The 27,955-nt window shown below is 36.3% G+C and overlaps 1 protein-coding gene across 1 annotated transcript; it reads right to left on the reverse strand.

The window, feature by feature from the left end:
- Window positions 1-3,865: 3,865 nt before the first annotated feature.
- RNF212 (ring finger protein 212) lies at window positions 3,866-27,570 on the reverse strand. Its single transcript, XM_059818249.1, has 12 exons — window positions 27,459-27,570; window positions 25,787-25,848; window positions 20,549-20,623; window positions 17,632-17,688; window positions 14,462-14,520; window positions 11,650-11,714; window positions 11,491-11,560; window positions 10,616-10,661; window positions 9,197-9,260; window positions 7,297-7,369; window positions 6,311-6,507; window positions 3,866-3,870 (listed from the first exon to the last, which is right to left on the reverse strand). The coding sequence occupies exons 1-12, from the start codon at window positions 27,568-27,570 to the stop codon at window positions 3,866-3,868; spliced, it is 885 nt and encodes a 294-aa protein (XP_059674232.1).
- Window positions 27,571-27,955: the final 385 nt, after the last annotated feature.

Raw genomic sequence — 27,955 nt, forward strand, 5'->3', positions numbered from 1 at the left:
TTGCATTTCCTCAGGTCATGAGCAGGTTAAATTCTAGAGGAAAAATAGGACTATCGTAGATAAGCCAACAGTGCTGCATCTTGATGAGTTATGGCATTCTTTCCTGACTGCCACAACATGAGAGTTCAAAAACAAGTGGTAGCAATTTCGCATTTTAATTGGCACAATTGTAGAAAATGCTCCTTGGCAAGTATCAGGTATTATGTCTAACAGACTAAGCATTTGTCTGCAACAGACTTCCTTTGTATTACAAAGCAATAAATAGGCATGATGCTACCTTATATGGTATAAGCATCACCTTGTGAAAAAGATAAGTGATGACTGTGAAATGAGGCTGCAGTTGGCAACGATAATGAAAACAAGAGGATACCTTCAGCATTAGTGGTGACCCCACTGCATGAATAGCATGATTCTGACTTGTAATAAAATCTTATGCTATTGTTTGTATGTGCATAAAACACCCTTGTAGTGAAATATATACTCTTGTGTTCTCTCCCAGAAAACTGCAAAAGATAAATTAGTGCCCTTTTATGACTTAAAGCCTGAAAGCTGCAGACAGAAACAGTGAAAAGAACTTGAGGCCAGTTCAGTTGCTGTGTTTCTCAAAACTATACACCACAGCTTTAGCACGGCATCTTAACTCTGAAGTCTTGAATACCCACTGTGATGGTGCATTCACCCTATCCCCAGAGACTAGTGCATTGCCAAAGAACTCTGTTAAGAAAGTTTCCCAATATCAAGCCTAAATACAATTTCTTCCTTCAGACCATTACTACCTACCCCACCATCATAACTAATCCAGCTTTCATTTTTACCTTTCACATGTTTGTGGACTACTGTATCTGAATTACTGCTTTAACTTCCAGTTTAGTTCATTCAGTCCCTCACATTTGTTGTTCATCTTCGGGTGCTTTTCTGATGTTTTATCTTCAGACTCTACATCACTTTGTTGGCCTTCTTTTTATTATCTGTAGCTTTTCTACATAAATTCCGAATTGAAAAGGCCAGAATAATACAGATTTTACGCTACTTACCCAAAAGAGTAGTATGACTAAATTTGTTTGGAGGTAAGTTAGCACCCTCTGGTGTATCATTCGTGTACTGCAAATTTCCTTAAAGGTTAAAGGACGCTAATTCCTCATGAAAGCAAGAAAAATTCGGTGAAGATGGGTGCCTGAGAGACGAATATAGAAACTTTTGTGCTTATTGGCAGACAGAGGAAACTTTGCTTTTTTTCCTTCTCCTCTTCTTAAAGAAGAAAATACTGAATTAAGTATTTTCAACTTTTTTTGAACAAATTATAAAACCATTGAACTTGGCAAATTACATTCCTCAAATGGCTTTTTTTTTCTAATTATTTTTTTCTAGAAATTATTCTGCATGCTATGAGAGCCACATAAATGTACGCTTTGAAAATTTCACATTATAGTCAGTTCATTAACTTGTGTTTTCAAAATTTTCATTTTGTCTGAACTGGGAAGCAAGAGGGTGTCATTCAAAGGTATTTCTACTGAGCATGTATTGCTCCTGTGCCTTTTTTTTTTTTACCCAAATTACATTCTGTTTTCCCTTCAAAATGCATTTCAAAGCTGTAACATTTCCGAAGATGAGCACCTTTTTTCCTTCAGGATTGGACTGTGGCTGAAATAGATTAGGTAGTACCTGTTAAGTAGAAGATACTACTAGATACTACTAAGTAGTTCAAAGCAGAAGTGAAATTATATAAATAGCCTTTTTTATACTATACTTCTTTTTTTATTGATGTGATATTCCAAGTTCTCTTCTCAACCTACAGCCACAAAGCACGCTCTGCCTCTGTCAGGTTTTTACCACAGAAAAGGAGAACTGGTGAAGATTACCAGAGCCATGAAGATCGTTACCGAATTTATGTGGAAACCTCTGTGGTGAGCAGCGATACAGAAATCATTCAGCTCTCTGGGTATACTTGTTCACACCTTTGAATGACAGGGTGCATTTTTTATTATTGTTAGTTCTGTAGAACTAGCATGTATGACTCCTTCCTATATGATTCCTTCCAGGGAACCTTCAGACAAGTCCCATTTATAGACACAACTTTGCAGCTTTATCAACTGCAAATTCTGTCTTCATTTACAACTGTGCAACTGATGGGGCAGGGGGTGGGGGGAAGGCGGGCGGGCAGGGAGCACCACAACTAATAAAACTCAGATATTTCACCTGATTGTAGAATGCAACTTTCAATAATTATAAAAGCTATAGTATGACTTTGCAGACTTGGATGATGACTCTGCAGTGTGATAAAATAGAAATTATAAAGAATACCATCTTGTGATCCAAACAACCAGAAAACCATTGTGGCACAATTAATGTGGAAGCTGGCAATCATGTTTTACTAGCTTCATTTTTCATTCTAGCTCATCTGGAACTAAAGGAGAGTAGGAATTTTAAAAAGTTACACCACACTCCCTTACTTTCATACGTCTGTGGTATTGTAAAACTATATCTTTCAAATGGAAGATGCTTGTAAGGAAATTTGCTTAGAAAACCCATCTAAAATTGTAAGTACAGGAATATTGGAGAGGAGAAAACACACAAACTTTCCCATGGTAAAAAAGTAAAAGCAGTTTTACATTGAAATAAGGGAAATGTGAAGCTTAAAATTTGTTATGGAAGCCCCTGTGCCAGAGATGTTCACAAAAGAGGTGTTTCTCCATCTATTTTACTCTCATTCAAGGGGCACATTTGCCAGTTAAAACTCATCACAGTAGCTAGCTAGGGAGATGAAGTAAGACCAATGAAATCAAATTCAGAGATAGAACAATCATTCACTCTTCTGTTTTCTGGGTGAATTAACACTTTCTCTCAGCATCACAAAAAACCTCCTTCATACTCTCTTTTCTGTTCTAACTTTTCTTTTAGGTCAAGCAAAACATTTCAACCCAAAAGAAATTTATCGTTTACTCAAGGGACTTTATCTCAAAAAAACAGCTTTCAGTTTTATTAATTTTAAAATAGTCCAGGTAAAGTTAGGGCCAAAACAAAACAAAGGTTCATATTTGATGAATCAGTCATACCAAAATTTTGCCAGACATACATAGTAATGATGGGAATTTCAACTTCAGAGTTATTCTCAAAAGAAAAAGGTTGCATTCTGCCACCCTTCATTCAAACTCTCCAGCTGCTATTCCTGTGTGAGAGTAAAGGTGGTCTCCACTAGCTTTTGCCTCTTCATCCCAGTTCCCCCATTTCATTCCATTTTGGGAAGAAATTATTGCTACCTAAATCAAATGGCAAACTTCTTGGAGTGTGGAATAGCTACTGTATTATGAGCTCAGCAGAGCCTGCTAGAATGTAATATCCCTCAAACTTTACCCCTTTCAACAGTGCAAACAAAAAGTGATCTATTGAGTAAGAAACAAAATTTGGAATTCTGGAATCAAAAATCCATAAATTAAAATTATTTTAGGACTGCGGCTCATCTCTAAAACTGTACAGGTGCAACTATTTAAAAATAGAGTTCTGCTGCAGCTCAATGCATTCACAGCAAGAAATGCTTGTTGACTATATAACCATGTTTTGTCTTAACACTTAGTTAATAAAGGCTGTTTATTTATACAATATATTTTAGGCCAAAATCTCTAAAAACAGGAAGAGGGTTTTGTACACCTCTTTAAAACTACTGTAGATGTTAATCAGCAAGATCAGTGATGTTTTAAATACATTATTCATACTGAACGGTTAGCTGTTTTATGCCAATTTGACATTTTATAGAAATGACAAATACTTTGCTATCCAAAGACCATGTAGGGCTTCTCCAGATGCTTATTGACCAAAACAATTCACAGATGTTTGCTTATCTCTCTGTTGAATGTCCTCCAAAATTAGTCTATCCTAGAATAAGAATACAAGTACAAATAGGAAAAAATATAGTAAGACAAAAGGAAAACTTTATTCATGTAAATTATTTTGTGAACTTATTCAAGGAAGAGAGTAAGTGAAAACTACCAAAAATTAAAAATAAAACCCATGCATTTTGATGAGAACTTTTATATAGCTCTTTTAATGAATCTAAATATGCTCCTTTCTATATATATAAAAGAATTAGGTTTCTCTTTCTGTAAAAGCATTTTTGCGATATTCCAATTTCAGCTACACAAGTGAATGTCCAAAGCATTGTTATGAACTGCAATTAAGTTGCAAACATATAGCTCAAAGATGATTAATACTTAAGTTCAACATAGCTGCTTTTTTTAAAACTTTGATTTCTACTACATTATTTACAGATTTTATCAGGTTCATGCATTATTTCACATGCTGTATCACTGTCCAGATACTCCACAAGAAAAACAATTATGATGTAAGCTTCATAAGCTATAAGCATTCATAACTTGAGTACGAGTGAATTTCTTAAAATATCTTTATTCTAGTTTCATGACGTTTCATGAATTCAAAACTGCTTCAGCTGTGTTACTCCTCAAATAGAAAGGTCACATTTATTAATATGAACTGAAAAATGCTTTAGAGCCAAATTATCCTTTTAATGTAAATAACGAAGATTTCATTTCTGATGGAAACTCTGCAATAGGAAGAATTATGTTTCCAAGATGTGAAACCTATTTTGTCAGGGTGCTAGACAATTTCATCTAGGCTCCCTTTCCCACAAAAGGTTGGACCAGATGATCTTTCAAGGTGCCTTCCAACCTGGGCTGTTCTATGATTCCATGATTCTATGATTCCATGATTCTATGATTCTATGATTTTATGAATTAATCTGCCCCAGTGCAATTCCTACCTACACCCCTCTTGGACTAGTGTCTATGCAGCTACTTTTGCTGGTTTTATGCTGCACTCAACAAATAATACCCTGGACTATCTCCCTTTTTACTGTCACTCTGGACATTTATGTGGGTGTCTTGACAGCTAGATCTGTAAGAAATGTGAAGTTAAGACAGAAAATTTAGCAAATGAGAGAACAGTACTAGGATTGAAAAAATCAAGTGATTGGGAAGATTAGTCTGTGATGGGATAATAGGTACTTATAAAAGAAATAAAGTTAATATCATACAGAATATGGGAAAAATTGCCAGCAACAAATGATCATCATTATCATCTTAGGCTTTCCTCCCAAACTGTGAAGATACAGAGAATGTGACAGAGAAGTACAATGAAATAAATAATAATATTTATAAAACATAAAAGACTAGAAAATGCTTTTGTCTTCTTTAATTTTCTTCCCATCATTTCCTTATTCTTTGCTTTTTTGATTGGTCTGTTTGTTGTAACTATCCAGAGCATCTCTTTTCTGCTCTTCTTGCTTTGCAGGAAAAATAGCCTTTACTGTCCTCTCATCTTTTTCCTTTGGTCCATTCTGCTTCCTCTTTTACACTAATATTCTGCATTCTTATCTCCATTCTTCATAAGCTCTTTAATATGCTTCTTCTATAGCCTTTGTTCTGTCTCATGCACTGTTCCAGGCTCCTTTTCTACTCCCAACCCTTTTAATATCCTCACCTTTTTTCCTATTTCCTTAACACATCTTCCTTCCTCTTCTCTGTCTCATCATCTGCTCATTCCCTATCCATTGTTCCTTTTAAGAATGAGTTCACTCATTTGCTCATTTCAATTAATATTCCCTAGTTCCTAATAACCAAGTGACTAATACTTCACTTCTTACTCTCAGACTACTGCAGTCTCCTTTTATATTTGTTTTTTCTCTGCTGGACATAGTGAGATGTCAACTATCACCCACTTTCTACAACATGCTATTCAGTCATACAGGAACTGTCTCCCATTCATTCTTTTCATTATACACTTTTTTTTTCCTTCTTTCCCTTGTGTCAACTCAGCTATTCTGCTTTATTAAAGGACTCCTGTTGACTATCTCAGTCTTGCAATGACTCCCACTGAGTTCACTGCACTTCCTCCACTCATGTTTTTCTTTTCTCTACTCCTTAGTTGAGATTTGTTGCAAGATTAGTTTTTGTCAAATTACTATATGCTTTGCATTATTTAGAACTGTTTTTTTTCCTAGAAAACGATTACGGACATTATCAGATTTAATTCTCTGTTAAAATATCATTCTGAGGTGAAGCAAGAATACATTTTCACAGCATATATTCTATTGCATAGAAGAGTAAGGTAAAATACTGATCATAAACATCAACATTTTTCATATTTTGCTGATAGCCTACTTCCAATTTTGAAATATCATTTTTGTGTTGCTTAATTAGTTTCTTATTTACTGTTCTCCAGTAAATAAGTAATAAGCATATGTCATGCTGAAAATTTTTCAGGAGGCGTTAAGTGTTGTTATTTTATAAAATATACTTGCCTAAATGTTGTCTTTGCAGAAGTCCAGAGATGGTGATTGGATGTCTTGTTACAGATGACTGTGGGGAAGGTGACGTAAATGGACACAACTGAGGGGTTCTGAAATCAGAAGTAGCCCATGACCCCCTTCTACTACTTTGTGATCCAGATGATGGTGTAAGTGAACATCCACTATGTGGTAGTCTTATAGGTGTGGATCTGTTAATGAAATTAATTCATGGATATAATTTGAGGCTACTTTCATAGTACAAAAGATTTCAAAACCACTTCAATTAAAAGCATTAATATTTTAATAGAAAATGCTATAAATTATTGTGTTCTACATATTCCTTACCAGATTTTCACTTCTTTAGGATTTTTACATATTTTAAAAAGCAGAAGGGCAAAACAAATGCTGTGAGAATCAAAGATGGAAAAAAAGAAATAATTTGTTATATAAATTTTACATTTGTGCAAGGAAGATATATTTGGCTTAATGATTATAGAGAACAAGAGTTTACTTTTTCTGGAACCATTTAAAGTTTTTTCTTGATATTAATAATTCTCACCGTTTGAGACATTTTCAATATTTAGATGAAAAACCTGAAACACCTGTCACACCCTGCATGAAGATGTTCAGGTTATTCAGGGAATAGGTCTTGTGTAGATGTTGTGGTGTCATCTCTGATTTTTAGAAGGATTATAAAGCAGACACGTTGTTCACTTTCTTACTATAAAATTACTACCCTTTGTATAAAAGTACCGCGGACTGTAGATGTCCACACCTACAGGGACTCAAATGATCTCTGCACTTTTTTGAAGAAAGTGATTTCAAAATAAAACCTTGCAACAGTAGCAAGCACATTCATATGGGTGATAGCTAGCCTGCAAAATAACATTTCTTCAGATATAGAATATGACCTTTAAACGTACAGATTAATACAGGCCAGACAAGAAATTTCAGTCTCTCATAGGAGACGGTAACATCTTGAAAAGGTACTTAATTACCTTGTAGATCCTGCTCTACTATTTTGACTTGACGTTATTCCAGATGACTGAGAACTTCTGTAGGATACACTACCTGTAAGAATCAAATTTTTGAAAACAGGACATACATAAGTTACCCATTTTACTAAAGACATAACTTTAGAAACAAAGATTAGTACTTTAATTGCATTATTTGGAACAAATTCATGATCGGTTTATTCAAGAACTAAAAATAGTGCACAACTATAATAGACAAAGAAAGATAAGGAATTGGCTGCCAAAAAAAGTGACCATGTCACTTGAGAAAGAATTAAAATAGCCCTAAAAATTAATAATATGGTTTTACAATTTAGCACAGACAAGACATTTGCTGAGGCATGAGTTGTCTTCCAGTACCTCTTGCTGGAAGAAGATCCAGCAAAAGTGAAAGCTATCAAAAGTCCTCAGCAGTACTCCAACAGAGGGTAAAGGTGAAAAATTGTCTTTAGTCTCAATAGATTAATCCTACATCAAGCTTAGCTGCCACAAAAACATTGCACCATTCCTGCAAATCTTTTTCAATTTAAACATATATGTTGGTTTCTTTCACCTTTTCTCATTTATTAGACTATTAGACATTTATTAGACTATTATTACACTATCAAGATAGCTCTGATGAGGTGCTCCAGTTCTTCAGCTATTCTTTTTTGCCCCGTCCATCTCTGAGAAGGAAACTTGTTTCTATTTGCCCATACTTTTGCAAGTACACTTTGATTCATCCAGTTTTGTCCACTGCAAAACTTCATGGGTTGATTCTGAAATGTGCTGAACACATAACTGTTCTACATATAATTTTACTATCTAATTAAATATCTATTTATATTTAGACACAATAAAAAAACAGTTAACCTCGATTCTTGCTATCTTGTTACCCATAAATTTATAGGCAAGCATGCATTTGGGATGGATCTGGACATATAAATCAGACATAACATAGAAAAAGCAATTTTTGCTCCTTCATTACAATTGCATTGAAATTGCATTTGTCTTTGTTTTGGGACATTTACACCATGTAAAAACACAGGAGTCCTAAAAGCTCCTTATGTGGCTGGAGATGGATTCTATTAACTGCTGAAGTCAGGTGAAAGACTGCCTGAGAATGGACCGTTACAGAAACATGCTGAATGTAAAACCAAGAATGGGAGGGACATATGAATGGTAGACCTGCAGGGCATTAGGAATTCTGGGAAACTGCTCATAAATAAACAGTACTCAAGGAGACTGCACTAATTTCAGTAGGTTGTCACTCATGCCTTATTTACATCAAAGTGTTACCCAAGCTCTGCAACAGCCCAGGAATGAAAGGAAGTACAGGCGGGTAAAATCTCTTATACCCTTTTACAGTGAAATGGTGGGGGGAAAAAAAAAAAATCACCTTTCTGAAGAAATTCTTGATCTCAACTTAATTACCTTGCCTTTGTTATTAAATACTTCTGTAACTTTTATTTAGTTTCCCTCCTTTTTCTCATGTCATTTTTAACACGACATTATGGACAATGTTAATCTCTGGTAACTATAAACAAATATAATTATGAAGGTTAGTAGAGGGTCAACAACATATATCGCAAGTATGCCTGTCTGTTCAACCATACACACCATTACAGTATTTTCTTTGCAACTGTTGACTATGATTGCTTGGCAAAAATCATTTTGCTTACAAGTAATTTTTCACAGAACAGAGTAGCTCAGCACTAGGAAGACTTATCTCATTCTTCGGTTTTAACCATTTCCCATCTGCTGGATTGATGTCTACATGATAAGTTCCTTCCACCTCAACACAATTCAAGTTTGCTTAGTAAATTGCTAATGTATGGATTTTAATTTATTAAACCTCTTAACATAATACAAATGTTATCCAGTTGCAAACTTTATTTTTACTCACCCATACGTCCATCTTGAGGTGGAGTTATTAATGATAATCTTGTTGGACCAGTCGGTGTCTCAGGCTAAATGAATGGCAATGTATTAGTTACAGTGTAATAAGTACGTTAATTATCAAGGTATTTTAAGTAATAGTGTTACATTTTTGAGGACTATAAAGCCTGCACATTTCTGGCGCTCTCCACTGCCAGTTTTGTTCATAGCACTAAAATGCAAAACCTCAGAATTCAGTTACTATTTTTTAGACATCTACGGGGCGGGGGGAGTACATGTATTTTAGTTTTACCCCAAGAAGTCCTCTCTGTCACATTCAGATAAGAAAAATATCAGACACTCACATCATTTTCTGTGCTGACATTCCATTCTTAAGCTAGCATCTTTTCCTGGATGTTACCTCTCATAATCGGAATACTAACACAGTGAAAAGCTCCTGCCTTCTTTCTCATCTTAGAGATGTCATTCAAAGCTTGCAATTCCCTACTCAAACATCATGTTCTAACACTGTTTTCAGACAATTGACTTCTACACCTAGCTTTTTCTTGCCATGTGAAGATACTATAGACACGCTGATGCCCCTGAGCATACAGAACAAGATCACCTGGTCAAGCAGCAAACAAAATTGTTTGTGAAAGGTACGTGATAATGACTGGCTTGATTTGTGGCTTAAAAAAAACATTTATCAGTCATAAATGAAATTTCAGGAGTGTTTTGAAGATCAGTGTGATGTGAAGTTAAGAGTGTCCAGTGATTCACCTCTTGTAACTTCAGACATCTGCAATGACAGCATTTACATCCAGCCTGATCCCCTGAAATTCCCTTTTATGATCAAGGAAGAGAAACAGGAATGAGACCAATAAGTTTCCTTTAGAATGAGATGAATCACACATACTAATCCATAGGTTATATCTATGGATATAGCTCTATCTATGGATATAACCAATCCATAGGTTATAAAGGAAACCCTGAGATGCTAGCATAGATCTGCATTGCAGATATCTACATGAGGTCTAGTGAAGGTGGAAATGTTACATATATTTCCATTCCTTAATATATTAGAACTTAAATTTAATTGCAACTCTCAGTTTCATGCATTAGCAACATTTATTTTGGAAGCAGTTACAACATTTTTATAATATAAACATACTGAGATTTCAAGAATTTGCCATTTAATTTAGCATCAGAAGTTTAAAAGCCTGTATATGGCATGTGGAAAATATAATTCCAGAAATTAATGCCGTGATTTATTTCTTTTTGGTTGCTTTTTGGGGAGCATCTGACTTCTACTAAGCATCAAGCATAGCTGAAATCATCATGTATGTAAGAATTGTTATGAAGGGGAGGGAAATCCTATTTTTTTCAGTATTAACAGAGTAGGAAAATCAAAAGAATATATATATAAACATACAAAAACCCCACTTACTTTCCTCATTGGTGAAGGTACAGGATCAATCTCCATTGATTCCATTCTTACAACAAAGGTCAAAATAAGTATGACATTGTAATAAAAATAACACATTCATTATAATGACTAAAATTATGTTATATTCACATGTTAAATTTGTCTAATAATGGAAAAGCATAATACATAACGCATAACACATATGAGTATTTAGGACTTGTTCCAAAACCCACTAGCAGTAAGAAAAATCTATTAATTGATTCTGAGCTTTGGTTCAGACATTTACAGAGAAAGTTATTTTATGATTAGCATTGTTATTTTTGTATTTAAGTCAGAATAAATATGCATATTTATATATTCATCACTTGTCTCCACAACAAGGGCATTCTGAAATTTTATTTTTTATAAAAAATAAAGATACAGTCACAGGTATAGAAATCTTTTAGCTTGAGCAAGTTCTATGTTCAATTTATTTAAAACTTTATGAGCCTTACTGGAGTTCATCCCATCCAGCTTTAGACAACTACAATGTACATATAGGTGTCTGCACAAGTCATTTAGTTTTTCCCTACAGTCAATTGGAAGAGTTCCTCGCTAACTAATCGATCTATCTATCTATCCAGAAAGTATTTAGAATAAGATGCATCATGCCTTAGAATTTTTTCCAGTGAGTACAAAGGCAATCTATGCAAGTAGTTATTATGTACACTTGGATAGATAAGAGCCTCCCCAGTTCTCTCCTCCCTCCCCTTACACAGTTTGCAGAAACAAAACACAAAACCAGAAAATATACTTATTTTAAACTCACTACAAAAAAAAAAATGGCTTTGTGTATAAAATATCAGTATGTCATCACTGTTAAGGTTTTCATTGAAAATGAACAGATTTGTACCTACATTTCAGAAGTGGAAAGATGACTAGGATGAAGAGAACATGAAGAATAACCATTCTGTTTTCTTGAAGGAACTAAAGTAATTAATAAATTTAATATTAGAATATAGCTATTTCCAGTTAAATGAATTCCATAGTTAGTATCTTAAACCAACACTTCTTACTGGAAAATGGATTTCTACTTGTACTGGAAAACGGTAGTTGTGTAGTTTGATCAGGAGGTTTCATACTAAAGGGGAAACAGAAGAAACAACAGATATAATTTGAAAGCTGGTTTGGTTAGTTCCTTTGTCTAGGCTGGTCAATAAAGCATAAAATCAAAACATTTTATCCATCAATAGCTGGTTTTAATATGATTTGCCATGAAGCAAAATAACAATCTATTTGATAAGCTATCAACTACTTCTTCTCTATATCATAATGTCTGTATCAGTCATTACATGCCCAACAATATCAATTTAGGATAACATTATGGCAAAGTACTTTATGGAATAACAGGTGTTAAAATACAACTATTAACTACAGTTGAGCCAAAAATCTTCATTTCAATGTATACATGTTCCGAACTTTAAAAAATCTGGTTATCAAAAGAAATGTTGTCATATTTATGCTATTCACCAGCAGCTATGTACAACTGAGGAATATGTCTACTGGGCATGCAAGGAGAAGCCCTAGGTCACACTCTCTTGGTAGAACTCTGAAAAATCTGAAATTCAGTAAGAACTCTGTATTTGGTATAACCAAGATGCTATTTATTTGAGATGCAGAAAAAGGAGGCAGTGGATAAAAATATATAAACTATGATAACCCACCACATACGTAGTTTCCTTTATACTGTTTTTCTTTCAGTTATATTACACCAAGCAGCACAAGAGAGCACAATAGAGTATTATGTGCACGTCACAGTCACAAGAAAGTCTATACTGAAAAGGAATAAAGACCAATAAAATTTTGCAATTAAATTGCTGGCTTCATGATCTGGCTTATTAAGGAAATTCCAGCATCCTTGATCACTGGTATTCATAAAGTGGCATTCATGAAGGGCTTGTCTCAAGAAGATGGATCTATAGGGAGAAGTACATTGTAACTGTACACTAAGTACTCTTAATAGCCATATTCACTAAAAGGGAAAAGCAGACCAAGCCTGTTGGGTTTTTTCCCCAGTAGTTTTTGAAATCTTAGAAAATGGGAAAGATAAAATAAGACACAGAAGCAAATGTTATATGGAAAATGTCATAATTCCACCATAATTCCACCATAGGTGGATCACAGTAGATCAATCTGATATCTTTTTTGTTTTGTTTTATGTTCTGGTAAGCAGATTTTTTTAAACAGTAGTAAGATAGTACATTTTTTCTGCGTTAATAATGTTAAAAGGGAAACAACAACAACTAAGGATGAAGAGAGTGCAGAAATGTTATTAGTGATGTCCCCTTCAGTTTAGTCTTGCAACTGATCCTGTTTAATATAGTCCCTGATGACTCAGGGATAGCCAGCAGTTTGTGAAATCCAAAGACAGAAATTTCTGAAGATAGAATTTACATTGATATTGAGAACTACATAATGATTTAAAAAATGTGATAGTTTCAAACAAATAATGAAATAAAATTTAATGAAATTAAAGTAATAGCACAGAGTGCACTTAGGGATCAATAAGAACTTTGGCTTTAAGCTGGAAATAAGTAAGATTAAAAGATTAAGGTGCACCAGTCAATGAGCAGGGGGATAATGATGACCTCTTGGCTATCTCTTTGACATACAAATACAGGCTGGGCAGAGAATGGATTGAGAACAGCCCTGAGGAGAAGGACTTGGGGGTGTTGGTTGATAAGAAGCTCAACATGAGCTGTCAGTGCGCACTTGCAGCCCAGAAAGCCAACTGTATCCTGGCCTGCATCAAGAGGTGTGACCATCAGGTCGAGGGAGGTGATTCTCCCCCTCCACTCCACTCTTGTGAGACCCCACCTGGAGTACTGCGTCCAGCTCTGGGGCCCCCAACATAAGAAGGACCTGGACCTGTTGGAGCAAGTCCAGAGGAAGGCCACAAAGATGATCAGAGGGCTGGAGTACCTCTCCTATGAAGGCAGGCTGAGAGAGTTGGGGTTGTTAAGCCTGGAGAAGTGAAGGCTCCAGGGAGACCTTAGAGCAGCCCTTCAGTACCTGAAGGGGGCCTACAAGAAAGCTGGAGAGGGACTTTTTGCAAGGGCGTGTAGTGATAGGACAAGGGGTAACGGCTTTAAACTGAAAGAGGGTAGATTTAGATTAGATATTAGGAAGAAATTCTTTACCATGGGGGTGGGAGGCACTGGAACAGGTTGCCCAGAGAAGTTGTGGATGCCCCAACTCTGGAAGTATTCAAGGCCAGGTTGGATGGGGCTTTGAGCAACCTGGTCTCGTGGAAGGTGTCCCTCCCCATGGCTGGTGGGTTGGAACTAGATGATCTTTAAAACCATTCTACGATTCTATGATTCTATGATTTGTGCAAAAAAGACTAATTTAAGATGAGTTAAGAAGTTGATTTTTACTAGAAACAGAAGATGAGAATCATGTTACAAAACTCTGGTAATTTTGCAAATGGGCTACATACTAAGAAAGATATCATAGTACTTTCCAGGTTGATTCTGGAAAGCCCATTGGAAAAAACACAAACATGTTCATGTAAATGCAAATAAAAATTTTAAAAGTTAAAATCTATATGTTAGATACTGCTAAAAGTTCATTTTTAGAGTAATTACTGACTGGGATTCAAAAATATAAGGATTCCTTTCTGACAGGCTTGGTTAATGTGAAGAAAATGCACTTGACAGAAATCAGTGTTCATTTATTTCTGTAAAAATATGCTTCTTTTATTTATACGACACAATACATGAGAAAGGCAAACAAAGCATGACTTTTTTATTGTTTTAACAATTAAACTACTGTTGTCTGATTACAAAGACTATTTCCCATTTACTTTTGCTGCATTAAACCTCTTACCATTGTATCTGATGCATTTGTTGGGTTACTTTCTTGACAGATTCTTCCAACTTTAGCGTCTGTGGGATAATCATAGGTTTTAAAAAAATCTATTTGTGTGACATACAACTTCATTTTCATACAACTACTATTCTAAAGTGTTGAAAGACTGTTTTCTATTGGTTTTAATCTTAGATATTATTGCTATTCCAGATTTATTGGGGCAAGACTATAGCTGTTATATGGATCCATTAAACAGTCAGTCTGAAAGAGTATGCTTCTTTTTGGCAGTTACAGATTTAGTTTGATGACCTTTTGTTAAGTGTGTTGGTAATATTGCATAAACGAATGTGCTTAAATAATAATAAATGAAAAGTGCTTAAAAATAGTTTGCTTTTATTTTTATTCCTCTTTTCCATATCTGATATAAAAGTTACATTGCATTTAATATGGAATTATCTGGAAAAGATACCAATAACTGTACAAAATGCCAAATACCATGTTCCCATATTTCTCATTTCAGATTCAAAATTTATTCAGTTCTTTGCAGTATCTATTTGTAATAAGATCATGTAAGAGTATTTCCTATTATGTTATAGATACAACCAAAAATATCTCCATTAAAAAATGTTACGAGCTTGCAAAATTGAAGAACATTAAGGTCAAGAACATTAGGTCAGCTCCGTAGTATGTGTATTTTTTACAGTCTTTCATTACATGATCATACATTATGTTTTATGAAGGATGTAAAAATTTACTCAATAGCCTCAATACTGCATCTATATTTTATCCTTAATTTCCGTTTTGTGACCTTGTCCTTCATTACTTCACACTATTCATATTTTGATTTGAAGACAAATTATGATTTTTCTTATTAACTTTTCATGCTTCTCCCCACAATATTATTTGAATTCTTTAATAACATTACCTGATATACCTTTATAAAATCATATTGTTTGTGGGAGATATTATACTCTTTTTGCACATGTGAAACTCTGCAAAACAGATTAAAGACAAAATCTAATTCACATGCATCTAATTTTTTGTATTCTTTTTTTTTTCTTTTTCCTAATGAGAGCCAGATTTGATTAAGAAACTGACCCATACAGATGTCAGAAACAGTGTACTTTACCCTGTTAATCCATAGGATGGGATCATTTTAAGGCCAAAATGCCTGAGAGAAGGTCCTAGCACAACACGAGGTCTAGACTTGCCAGGAATATGGACATCAAGTGCCCTCACCACATGCCATCATTTGCACCCTAGTGTCTGTACAACTCACAGAAACAGCAACAAAGAAGCTTTTAGCAAGGTCATAAGAGCTGTTAGTTGACAGTGACAAGGATGACATAGTAGAAATGAGGAAGGGGACCACAAACAAGATAGCCAAGCATGAGAACCAGGTTGTGAATTTCCTTATGCAGTACTCCACTTTCCCAAAGGCCAAGACCTGCAGAGAGGAGAGTAGCAGGAAGAAGCACTTGTGCCAAAGTGTAGATTTGCGCTTCCCCACCTCCCCGGGGGTCATTGCCATTTGCCAAACTGTTTATACTGCAATTCTTTCTTGCTCCTTCCTTTTCCAACTCACCTTTGTCTCAAAGCCAGTGGCAGGAAGACTCAGACGGAGATTATAACCCTGAGTGTGAGCATCTACTCCCACTCTCTCATCCTGTGTGCCTCTGACAGCTGTGATCTAACCTTCCCCAGCTCCTTCAGACTCCCTCCCAGTAGCCCTGAAAGAGGGAGCATTGCTATCTGAAACTCACAGGAAGGAGACGGATATATCACTGCATAGGGAAACTCTTCTCTTCCTTGCTCACCTCAGCCTCACTGTCAAACCATTTCTCCACCAAAACAGCCTCACCAGTGCTAGCCATAGCTGCACATAGGGTGTTTAAGACAACCAGCCTCTTCTGACCCTGATCCAACACAAGCAGTTTGAAAATACTAACAAATACATAGAATGGACAAAGCAATAACAAAAAGACCGAAAACAGTGTGTCTTTGAAATAGCAACCAACTAAATCTTCAGCTGTTTCTGTACTGTCACCTAAACACCTTCCTTAGGTCAAGCAGCATCCTTTAGCACCTTACAACCACTGTTAAATTAATATGTCAACAGTAAATAACTCAGAAACTTACCATCAAAAACTATCAAAACTCTGCACAGATTCTTTGGAGATAACATTTCTATTTATGCAAAATTCTATTAGAAGCTCTATTTTACTTTGCCTACAGGTTTCAGTTTTACCATCCAGGCTCAGTACAATAGATTAGAAAGGGGAATAAAAACAGGATTCCTCCATGGCCTGGCTTTGAAAGCAGAAGGACAAGACCTTGAAAGAACTACCTACTCCACAGTACACTAGGACTGATCCCAAAATGCAGTCATGGAAAACAGGGGAGAATGGGCCACAAAGCACTTAATTTTCCAAGCTGTTCTATCCATGAGTATCATATCAAATGCTGTCCTCACACACAAAATGGCCAGCTGGCTAGCTAAATGAGTTTGCTTCTGCCATTTCATACACAGGGCACCTACTGATGGGTTGATTTACCAGTATTGCCAAGTAGCTTTAAGTAATATACTTGGCCATGTCCTTACAAATTAATGCAACAGCCAACTGTTTTATTATTTTATCCAATATTTAGAAGTAGCTGAGAAATTAAAAAAAAAAATTTCTTTCCAACCTACAGAGGAAGAGGCATAGTCACAAATTTTGTACCTGTTCTCCACAGAATAATTAATTCTATTCCTCTTCCCATTGAGCTATCCCTAACTCAGGGTACTAGCCCTTAGTCATGTTCTCCATTGCTCAAGCTTCTCCTTTAGTTTGCCAGCCCTAGTCTTCTTTTCCTCTAGGCTTATCATCTGAGTACCAATCTCCCCCCACCTCTTCTGCTCTCTTCTCCATACAGTGAATTGGTTTCTTCTCTCCCTGTCCTTTGACTCTCCATTTAATCTCAGTCACGCTACAACTAAAATCTGTTTTATGAAATAATAGTAACCATAATTAATAAAGTCCTCACAGATTTTAAACAATTAAAAACTGATATTTATAATGACAGAAATGAGGCAATCCTGATAAATTATTCTATTTCAATAAAAGGTGAATATATTTTCTAAAAATAAACCAAAGTAACAAGGCGAACATAAGCAACAAAAATAAGAAAATCACTATTAGAGTTACCTTTTGTCTGTGATATGCTAATAAATGTTTGCGATGTTTTTCTTGAAATTCTGAAATCTAAAAATAGATACAGTTACATCAAGCTTCACCTAATTACATTTATGCAACCTCAGCAAAAAAGTGATGGAGAAAAACTACTTCACAGTATTCAAATTTTTCTATATTTTAATAAGTATTTAATGTATCTTCTTTAAATCCTCTCCAACAAAACATTATAAGTTATTATCACTGATAGAGAAAGCCTTAAAAAGTTTATTTAATCTAGTATGACCTACTCTAGAGTTGGTAGATTAATTTCACTGAATTTATATTTTAACACTAGGTTCAATAACAAGCTAAAGACATTGGAAAGCCAGTTTAGCTGCGGTTTTTCTTATTCATTAGTGCTAAGCAAACACGTAAAATTAATGGCAACATAAAAAGTAATATGTCTTACTGGCAATTATAAATTGCCTTGTAAAAATATCCTGTTAATTAAAAAATAATTTTTAGACATACTGTCTGGTGGTGTGTAAGCACTTCTTGTGTCCAGATGAGGATCATAAACCATGACAGGTTAAAAGTAAAAACATACAAGGTAGGCAAGACAAGAATTGAGGAACAAATTACAATAGGCTATAACTTACGAATAAATCTTTCTTCTAACGTTAAGAAAACGGCCAGAAAATGTGTAGTGATAGAGACAACCAAGAAGGAACACTCAGAGAAGATAAATCCATAGTGGAGTATCTAATTGAAATGGTTACTTTTTATTCACTGTAGAAGAGCCTGGGAGGTTCCCAGTGGACACTCATCAAAGGCTCAGAAGTGTCTTCAGAGGAACTGATGGAAGAAACAGCCACTCAGAAAGTAACGTCTCTGAGCTGCCTCCCACCACTCAGAAATGAGGTTTTGGGTCTACAAAAGAGAAATCCGTGAAAATATAAATTCAGTGCTCAGTACCAGCCAAAAAAAGCAAAACAGATCTTAGAAGTGGTTAAAAAAGGAATAGAATAGGGAACATCAATATTCCACTTCAAAAAATGTATGCTACTATATCCTGAGTCTGCTTAACATCTCAGAAATTACATAGTAGGTCTGGAAATAGTTCACATTAATCAGAGGTATGTAAAAGTTTCAGTAAAAGAATGACCACATAAAGTATGAGTCTTCATGACTGAAAAAAAGACAGTTGAAGAAGGGATGTGTTAGCAGTCTAATGATTAGTACAGATGGAGTACATGGGAATGGTTATTTTTTCCTCTAGAATGGGATTCAAGAGTATCAAATAAAACTAGCAGGTAGCAGGTTAAAACCTGAAAAAGGAAATCATCGTCACACAGTGTATAACCTGCGGACCTCCCTTCCATAGTATGTGATAGATGCTAAATATTCAGAAAACAACTTGACAATTACATGGGGGAAAATATCCACCAAAAGCTTTTGAATGCAAAGGCACCTGCCCAAGCTTGAGAAATCCTTGTGCCACAAGCTGTTGAAAGCTAGGATGCTGTTCTGAAGACGTATCACTACATGCCAGCCTTGCTCTTGTATGCTTTCCTTTGCACCTGCTGTTGTGATAGGATATTAGATTAGATAAACATTTGCCCTAACAGAGCACAAGCTGCTCTTATGTCTTTTGATACTGGTAGAAGTTCTGAACATTCCTTAGTGCCTTAATTACACTTCAATATGTTTCCCGTAAGTTATCTCAGGCTACAGAAAACCCACCTTAGTCTTTTGAGATCTTGTCCATTTTTCCTTTCTTTGACACATTACAGAAGTTTGTATTCACGTGTGATTGGTGGTATAGCCGCCTGGATTTGTTCAGGTTGCAGAATAACTGGTTATCATTGTACGTGCTGTTAAAAAGTGTGTATGGAAGGATGGAGGAAGGCTTTTTGTTTACCTTGTGTCACCTATGCATTTTAGGAGGAGCAGTGCTGAGGAAAGGGACCAATGCTCAGCTTTGGAGAAGTTTGTGAAGAATAGAGAAGAGCAAATATGAATCCATAACCACCACTGAAGAAACCAGGTGATCTTCCTTAGGTTATTTTTCCTGCTGGATCAGCAAGCTCACCACAAGACCAAACAAGTACCAGCCCAAAAGAGTTAAGAATACACAATGAAGGCTGCAGGTAGGTTCAGGGAGGATGTACTACTACAGTTCAACCTAGAGTGGTTGAAACTGCCACTAAAATGCTCAGTAAGAAGGTCAAGGACAAGGATAAGTCCCAAAGCCAAGCTGAAGAGATGCAGAAAATGAGGAGGCAATGGGAGTTTGTATGTATTCGTTTAACCCAGACAGCTACTAAAATTCTGGACTGGAAACTGAGCCTGAAGGAAAGCATCCTGCCTGGAGTTTACAGAAGACAGGGAGGAAATTTACCTTGAAATCTTCTATTGCATCTGTCTAAAAAAAGCAGACCTGTTTTGGGGGTTTTGCTTTGTAGGAATTAGATTGTCCTTATTTATAATAAAGCCTAGCCTTTGAGATCAGGGATTTTTGTTAACTTGATCACTTTGATTAAACTTTAGAAAAAATAAAAAAGAGAGAGAGTGCATTCAGCTCAGGGCTTCAGCCAGCTCAGGTTTTCACTGTGTAACTTTTTATTGCTGTAATTAGGGCACACTATCTGGGCAGCTTTAAGGTTCTGGCAGATCTAATTTTTCATTGCATGGCACTGAAAGTGATTTAACATCATTAAAATAATCAGACTAGTGGTCCTCAGAGAGAGTTTGAAAACATTAGCAGTGACCATGATGAATAATTTATGCTTTCTTAAGAACTTTGAAACTGTGGAATTAAGGAAGTAAAGATGGTAATGGGCATACATTTATTTTCAAGCATTCACTCATATATTTTTTCCATTTATATAAAAATCAGTAGAAGTTGCTGATTATTTTATAGAGTTAAAAAGTTATAAGGCAGATTCACCTGTGTTATTTCTTTTGAATATTTCTTGCATAACGTATCTACTCCCATGAACAGTGACTGAATATCAGGATTTGTCTACCAAGAAAAGAAAGTATACCAATGTTAGCATTTTTATTTGCAAGCTATACTAAATAAAGCATTTTGTGAAGTATTCCTTAAATTGATTGATATATATAAATAAAAAATTAACAGCTCAAGAGTAGGATTATTCAGAAATTGAAAACAAGCCCAGTTTTACTTAACGTCTTTATTAACCATCTGGAAGGCTTTGTGCTTTTGTTTAAATATATTACACACATATATACTTATTGTAACTAAGACAATAACAATTTCCAGAGGACATTCAAGGAAGATGTTGTAGTCCCCTGGAAGAGGCATTGCCTTCAGACCAACAGCCAGGTTTCTGGCAGTCCCTTTCCGGGCTTTTTGATCCCCAGCCACATGAATGCATCTTATAATCAGTTTTGTTCCAAAGTCCATTTTCAGAATGCTTCCAACGCTGACTGGGATCCCTTCATCTCTCCTGCCTGTTGGGCAGCAGAATGTTATCCTAGCATAAGAAAAAATCCCTAAAAAGATAGTTGAATTTTTCAAGTATTTTATGACTGAGACTTTTAATCAGAGATCATGATGTGGCCTCACAAATGGTCATCTGTGTTTTTAGAAAATGCTGAGTAAGTGCTCCACACCTAAGGGTTGTTGTGAATGGAGTTAAATACAGTCGGCAGCTGGTCACAAGTTGTGTCCCCCAGGGCTCAGTTTTGCAGCCGGTCTTGTTTAACATATTTATCGATGATCTGGATGAGGGGATTGAGTGCTCCCTCAGTAAGTGTGCAGACGACGCCAAGCTGGGCAGCAGTGTTGATCTGCTCGAGGGTCGGAAGGCTCTGCAGAGGGATCTGGACAGGCTGGATCTATGGGCCAAGGCCAGTTGTATGAGGTTTAATAAGGCCAAGTGCCAGGTCCTGCACTTCTGTCACAACCCCATGCAACGCTACAGGCTTGGGGAGGAGTGGCTGGAAAGCTGCCTGGAGGAAAAGGACCTGGGGGTGCTGGTTGACAGCCAGCTGAGTGTGAGCCAGCAGTGTGCCCAGGTGGCCAAGGAGGCCAACAGCATCCTGGCCTGTATCAGAAATGGTGTGGCCAGCAGGAGCAGGGAGGTGATCATGCCTCTGTACTCGGAGCTGGTGAGGCCGCACCTCGAATGCTGTGTTCAGTTTTGGGCCCCTCACTACAAGAAGGACATTGAGGTGCTGGAGCGTGTCCAGAGAAGGGCGACGAAGCTGGTGAGGGGTCTGGAACACAAGTCTTATGAGGAGCGGCTGAGGGAACTGGGGCTGTTCACTCTGCAGAAGAGGAGGCTGAGGGGAGACCTTATCGCTCTCTACAACTACCTGAAAGGGGGTTGCAGAGAGGTGGGGGTTGGTCTCTTCTCCCAAGTGACTATTGACAGGACAAGAGGAAATGGCCTCAAGTTGCACCAGGGGAGGTTCAGGCTGGATATTAGGAAAAAGTTCTTTACTGAGAGAGTAGTGAAACATTGGAACAGGCTGCCCAGGGAGGTGGTAGAGTCACCCTCTCTGGAGGTATTCAAGAAGTGTGTGGATGTGGCATTGTGGGATGTGGCTTGATGGGCATGGTGCTGTGTGGTGTGGGTGGGTTGTTTTGGTGTGGGTTGTGGTGTGTTTTGTGGTTTGTGGGTGGTTTTGTTTTTTTGTGGTTTTTTGTTTGTTTGGTTTTGGGGGTTTTTTTGGTTTTTTTTTTTATGGTTGGACTTGATGATCTTACAGGTCTTTTCCAACCTTAGTGATTCTGTGATTCTGTAAGCTATCATTGTAATTCAGGAATAAATTTATCATGTATAGTGAGAGAGAAATGCTACAAAATACAAAGTGAATTTCAGAATGACAGTGACATTTGGACATCTATCCAAATCTACAATACAGATAACTTAGTTAAGTGTTACTTTAATCCAGAAAACATTTATACCTAATTTATTCATAAGAAAAACAAATAAAATACAACCCTAAAATAGTTACACTAGTTATAGTACTAAGTTAAAATAGTTACATTACTAAGAACTAACAGTGATAGCATTTCAGTCACCTTCTACTGTAACAGTAAACAGCTTTTAAAAATGAGGAATCTAGTTAAAAGAAGCCTGTCTACCTGTAAACTATAAAGTGGAAGGTTGTCTTTCATATATTGTGATTGTATAATGGAAGGTAGGTTTATGACTAGCCAAAAGTTGAATAAAAAATCAAAAACAATCCCAACATGTTTAGATGATAAAAGAAGATTGTCCCAGAAAAAAGGCATCCTTCATGTAAAGAACCACTTTTCAAAATCCAGTGAAAAAGAACTGAAACTTGCAGGCAAAATGTAAATTAATCTCAGAAGTACTAAAGAATCTTAAAAAGTTAAAGAAATTGAAAAATTAAAGAAAGGTGAATTATTGAAAGAAATAAGAAGTAGGCCACCTATGAATGAAGCAACAGTTTTCTAGGCTACTAAGAAAACAGAAAGATAAGTGCTATCACTTAAATTAAAAATACTGCATTGAAAACAAAAAGAATTAGGCTTTGCTCCATTTGGAAATGCACAAGCATATAGAGAGACAATATTTTTACTTACTCCAAAAATAGTATAATACTAGCATAAAATCAAATACCCAAGACTAATTAACAGCTGCATTTGCCAAACCTATTTTCAATGTGCGCTTATATTATATATTTTTAATAATAACAGGGATTTGAGTCTCATATGTATGAAAAATATTTACATGAGGAGCTATATTAATAACCTGGATTTGCAACAGACTTGTATCTTTTGTTCCCCGTGTTCTGACAGCAGCTACTTCAATGTCCTGTACAGCAATTCATCTGAGCAAAGATGGCATGCGCTGTTTGGTTACTGTAGAATTGTGCATGTGGCTGCCAAATGCACTTCTGAGTATTGATGAGCTGTACTTTCACTTCTCTCACCAGGGGAACTAAATTGCTTTCCCTTGCTTTCCCCAGCTACTAATTTTCATAGAAGTCACAGGAGGAAATTAATTTCATTTGAAACTTCCTCTGCTCTTTTTAATTCAGTTGACATTAGCCAAAGCATTCAAAAATTTCCACAGGGTGAACTGGCAGACTGAGAAAGAGAAAGGCAGATAGACAGCACAGTCTAACCTATCTATGGTGTTTAAGTCAAGAAAATACAAAGACAATAAAATTTCATCTAGAAAAATCAATGTATTCATAAAAATATATTTGGCATCTTGAAAATGTATTCATAGGAGGCAAGCTCTAGAAACCTATTTAGGGTCCTAACAAAGCAATGACCTTGGTCTAACAACCTGGCAGGTCTGAGAAAAATAAAAACCAACCAGCTTCATTGCTGATTTAAAAACTCTTTAAAATAAAGGTTTGTAGAACACTGTTTATATTTTATCTGTTGCATGGAGGAGTAGCAGATGTTAACATGATATTCTGAAATAACGAACAGAGAGATTCTGATTTATCATAACACTTAACCATCCCCTGGGAAAAAGCAAGTGGGGATCGTGAGACATAGAAGGAAGATATAAAGGTGACAAGCATGCATTACTGTAAAGATGAGAATATTTAATGTGTAGCTGTTGATTGCCCCAATATACAATTTAATGAGCAGTTTTAACACATTTCTAGGACTCATTGGGAATTCTTCCATAGCATCAAGCTCATAAAGGTTACCAGGTATATTTCCACTCAGGTTCCTGAATTATAGAGCCATGACTTTTTTATATGCATCTTTAATTATCATTCCAATCATTTTATCTGTTCTTAATCAAGGTTAAGCAATCATCATTAATGTCTTTTTTAAAGAATATGGTAATTTGCTTCCTTCCAGTCCTCCAGAGCAGTGGCAGGTTCTAATGAAACATCTAATATTTTTGTTAGTATCCCAATCATTTTTAAATTCCTTCAGTATTTTTGAAGCAAATTGTCAAGTTCTGTTGAAATGCTGCAATTTAAGACTGATCTAACTTCAAAGTTAGCTTTGTTTTGAGTAAGGTGTTGGACAAGATGACCTCCAGAGGTCCTGACAACCTAAATTATTCTGTGACTGAAATTAATAACAAAACTTGCAGCCAGGGTAGGCTGGTATTGAAAGCTTATTAAGATACCTCCTTTAGAAGTTTTAGGGGGGACTTTTGAGGTTTTTTATTTGATTACTGTGTGCATTGTTCCTTTGTATTATGTTTGCATTTTGTTGTTTTGCTGTAATTTTTTATTTTTGGTATCATTGCCTTCTTCACCCTGTTTCAGTTTTGCAAGATTCTGTGTTTACAAATATGAAATATAGTGCAACAGGTTTTTACTTTTTTATATACAGTATGTAAAGGTAGAGATTTCTGTATTTAGATGTACATCAGCTCAGTTTTAAACATATCTAGAGGAATCATGCCCTGCTTCAACACCACTGCTTCAGGTCCCGAATTGTTCTCTATTTCATATACATGACTGCCTTATAGCCTTGCAGGACTTTATGTGTTAATTGTATTGAATGCTCTTAGTATTTTAATTCTATCATTGTAAGGTAGGCTTGTCTCTTAGGTAGGCATCAATCTCGGAAAATTTAAGTGTTTTCTCAACCCATTTATGAAATCAGCTAAGGAGAAGATGGTTCCTGGGAGAAATGGGAAAATTAAATCTTTCTAATGATTTCTCAAGTAAGGGAATTAAAAGTTATTCATTCTCTAGGGAATAACAAGAATTCCCAACAATATTTCAGGTCCTCTCTTAATCACATGGGCATGAGGAAAATAGTTAAGCTTAAGAGAAAACAGGTAAATAAACCCAATACACTTGAAAACATTCATGCGCTGTCATGCAGGTTTTCGATACAGCATATTACATGAAATAATTCATGACAGTCCACACATACCAAAGTCAATAAACATTTTTCCACATTTTGAAAGTAGTCACTGATGTTACACAGTAGCCAGTCACGTTTCTTGAAAAGATTGGAGTAATTTACAGTCCAGCAGAATCTGAAAACCTAAAGAGTCTCCATAGGCTTTTATTTGAAGAAATCCATAAAACTAAAAGCTGTATAGTGCACAAGTATCTAAGGCTATGGACCTATCGTCAGTAAATATTCATGTCACAGTTGGCAAATGAAAAGGAAATATTTTGTAATGCAAATAATTTAGCTGCTAAGCAAACTACAGATTGCATAATACAACAATACTAAAGCTTCATTTACCTGTTTTGAAAGAAATAATGTACGACAAGTAGTTCTACAGATCGAACATTCATCTTTTTTGCCTGTAAGGTAAAGACATATTTAAAATACACATCAAGCTCAATAGATAATGAATATATTTTTAATAGAATTTGATGCCTAAACCATTGTTTCGAGCTTGTGGAAGGAATCTGGAGGTTATACAAGAAATGCAAATAAACATGAATAAAGAATTTGATTCTATAACTATCACACACAGTTGCACAGGGAAAATGCGTATGAATGTCATCAGGTCTTACTCCTGCAAATAAGCATTCATGTAAACGATATTATGAATATCATTAGCATCACTGAATGCAGGTGATTTTTAGTTCCTTTGATTTAAATAGGACTACTTGCCTGGTTTAATTAAATGTATGCTTAAGTGAACTAATGAGTTAAAGTCAACCAGATATATGACTTTTTAGATTGGGGTGCAGTCTGACTTTCTCGATAAAATGTATGAAACCTTAACTTCAAAGAATTAGTAATTTTACCTTGTGAATTTTTCCGGTGAAAAATTCATTACATCACTTTTTAAAACGTCATCATTTTTTAAAATGTCTCTTTGATTATTTGCAAACATATTACCAAATATTTCTAGTAAATGCATATGACTACAATATTTATAATTGACAATTTTGCTAGCTGCTTCCTTTCTACAGATTCTAAGTGCATAAACATCTTTAAAGAGCAAATACATTTTAAACTTAATATTATCATTATTATTGAATTCACAGCAAAAAATACATATAACGTCTCAGGTTTTTTTCTGCCAAACAATATTAACAGCAGAAAGGAAAGCTGTTGTTCAGGTTCTAGGAGCCTGCAAGTTGTATTTAGAGGCTGCATTTTATGATCCTCTCTCCTCAACAGCAACCCTATGAAAACTTTTAGTCGAAAGTTTTTAATTCTGAAATACAGATCGATCATTTATTCTGTGTGCCCTTACCAAACCCAGGTCATTTAGCATGACCTCAAAGGAAAAACATTGATATTTGTCTGCTATTTTTTTCTTTTGAAAGCAACTGCCTTATTCCACTATCTTTTCCACAGATCATCTGAGCACATCGCCAGAGTGCCACAACATGACTCAGGAATTGCATACAACACACAAGAGCTTCAAAACATCACCTCCAATCCTCCTAATGCTGCTGAAAATTTTCTACTGTTTCAGTAACAATACTGAAATTTAAAATGTCTTAAGGCTCTTAGCAAAACCTGCCCTAAACAAATCTGATGTTTTGCAAATTGCTCTTTCACTAATGAAAAAGCATGCCCTTTCCAAAATTAGACAGAACAGAATGCCATCTTATTTGTTTTACAATGTAATCATGGATCATGAGCATCCAGATTCAACTTTTATGAAAGCCTCCAGTTATCAGCATCTAAGGCTTGTTCTCAAAGCCACATTGCTCCAGCCAGATTCATCTGGCAGCAGACATAGGTGGTTTTTCACTCTTTAAAGAAAATCAATAGCAAGAATTGAAAAGGTTTATCAAAAACATTAGGCTGACTAGAAGAAATGTTCAGGACTTTCTTTTTTCCACAGTGAGTCAGAAATGCTAACAGTTACGGTAAATGTGTGCATGCTGGCACTGCCTGACCTGCTGGAGCAGAGGGCCGAGCCGCCCGTGCCTGCAGCAGCCATTACCTTTCTGGAGGCAGATCTCACAGATAACATGGCCGCAGCTGGTGAGGCTGAACCGCGGGCTGGGCTTGTGGGGCTCACAGAAGCAGACGTTGCAAAAGACCGGGACAGCCATGGGGCAGAGGGGCAGGAGGGCCTGTCAGGGAGCAGGCAGCTGAGGCAGATGCCGACCTGCCTTGCCGCCCGCAGGGTGAGGCCTACAGGCCTCCCTCCGCCATGTTCCTCCGGTCTGAGGCAGCGCAGGGCCCTGAGGTGAGGGGTGGCAGTGCCCCTCCCCCACCGGGGGGGCCTGAGGGCAGCAGAGTTTGACCCTCACACCCCAAAAAAGGGGTTTTTCTGGCCTCTCACTACCAAACTGGAGAGGGTGCCCAGGCAGGGGATCCTCCCTGAGAGATTTCCCGCTCCCTTTCCCACACGTGGTCAACTGAACAGGACTAACCACCAGGGCTCCGGGTAGGTGCTTCCTCACCAGCCCTGTCCTCCTCACAGAGGCCGTCACG

This window comes from Gavia stellata, chromosome 5 (genome assembly GCF_030936135.1).
Source record: "Gavia stellata isolate bGavSte3 chromosome 5, bGavSte3.hap2, whole genome shotgun sequence".
NCBI lineage: Eukaryota > Metazoa > Chordata > Aves > Gaviiformes > Gaviidae > Gavia > Gavia stellata.

Coding starts and splice junctions, on each gene's coding strand:
- RNF212 (XM_059818249.1), bottom strand. CDS start 27,570: ATGGCTGTCCCGGTCTTTTGCAACGTCTGCTTCTGTGAGCCCCACAAG. Junction 25,849..27,458: donor TGAGATCTGCCTCCAGAAAG/GTAATGGCTGCT, acceptor TTTACCTTACAG/GCAAAAAAGATGAATGTTCG. Junction 7,370..9,196: donor ACCTCAAGATGGACGTATGG/GTGAGTAAAAAT, acceptor TGATTCTTACAG/GTAGTGTATCCTACAGAAGT.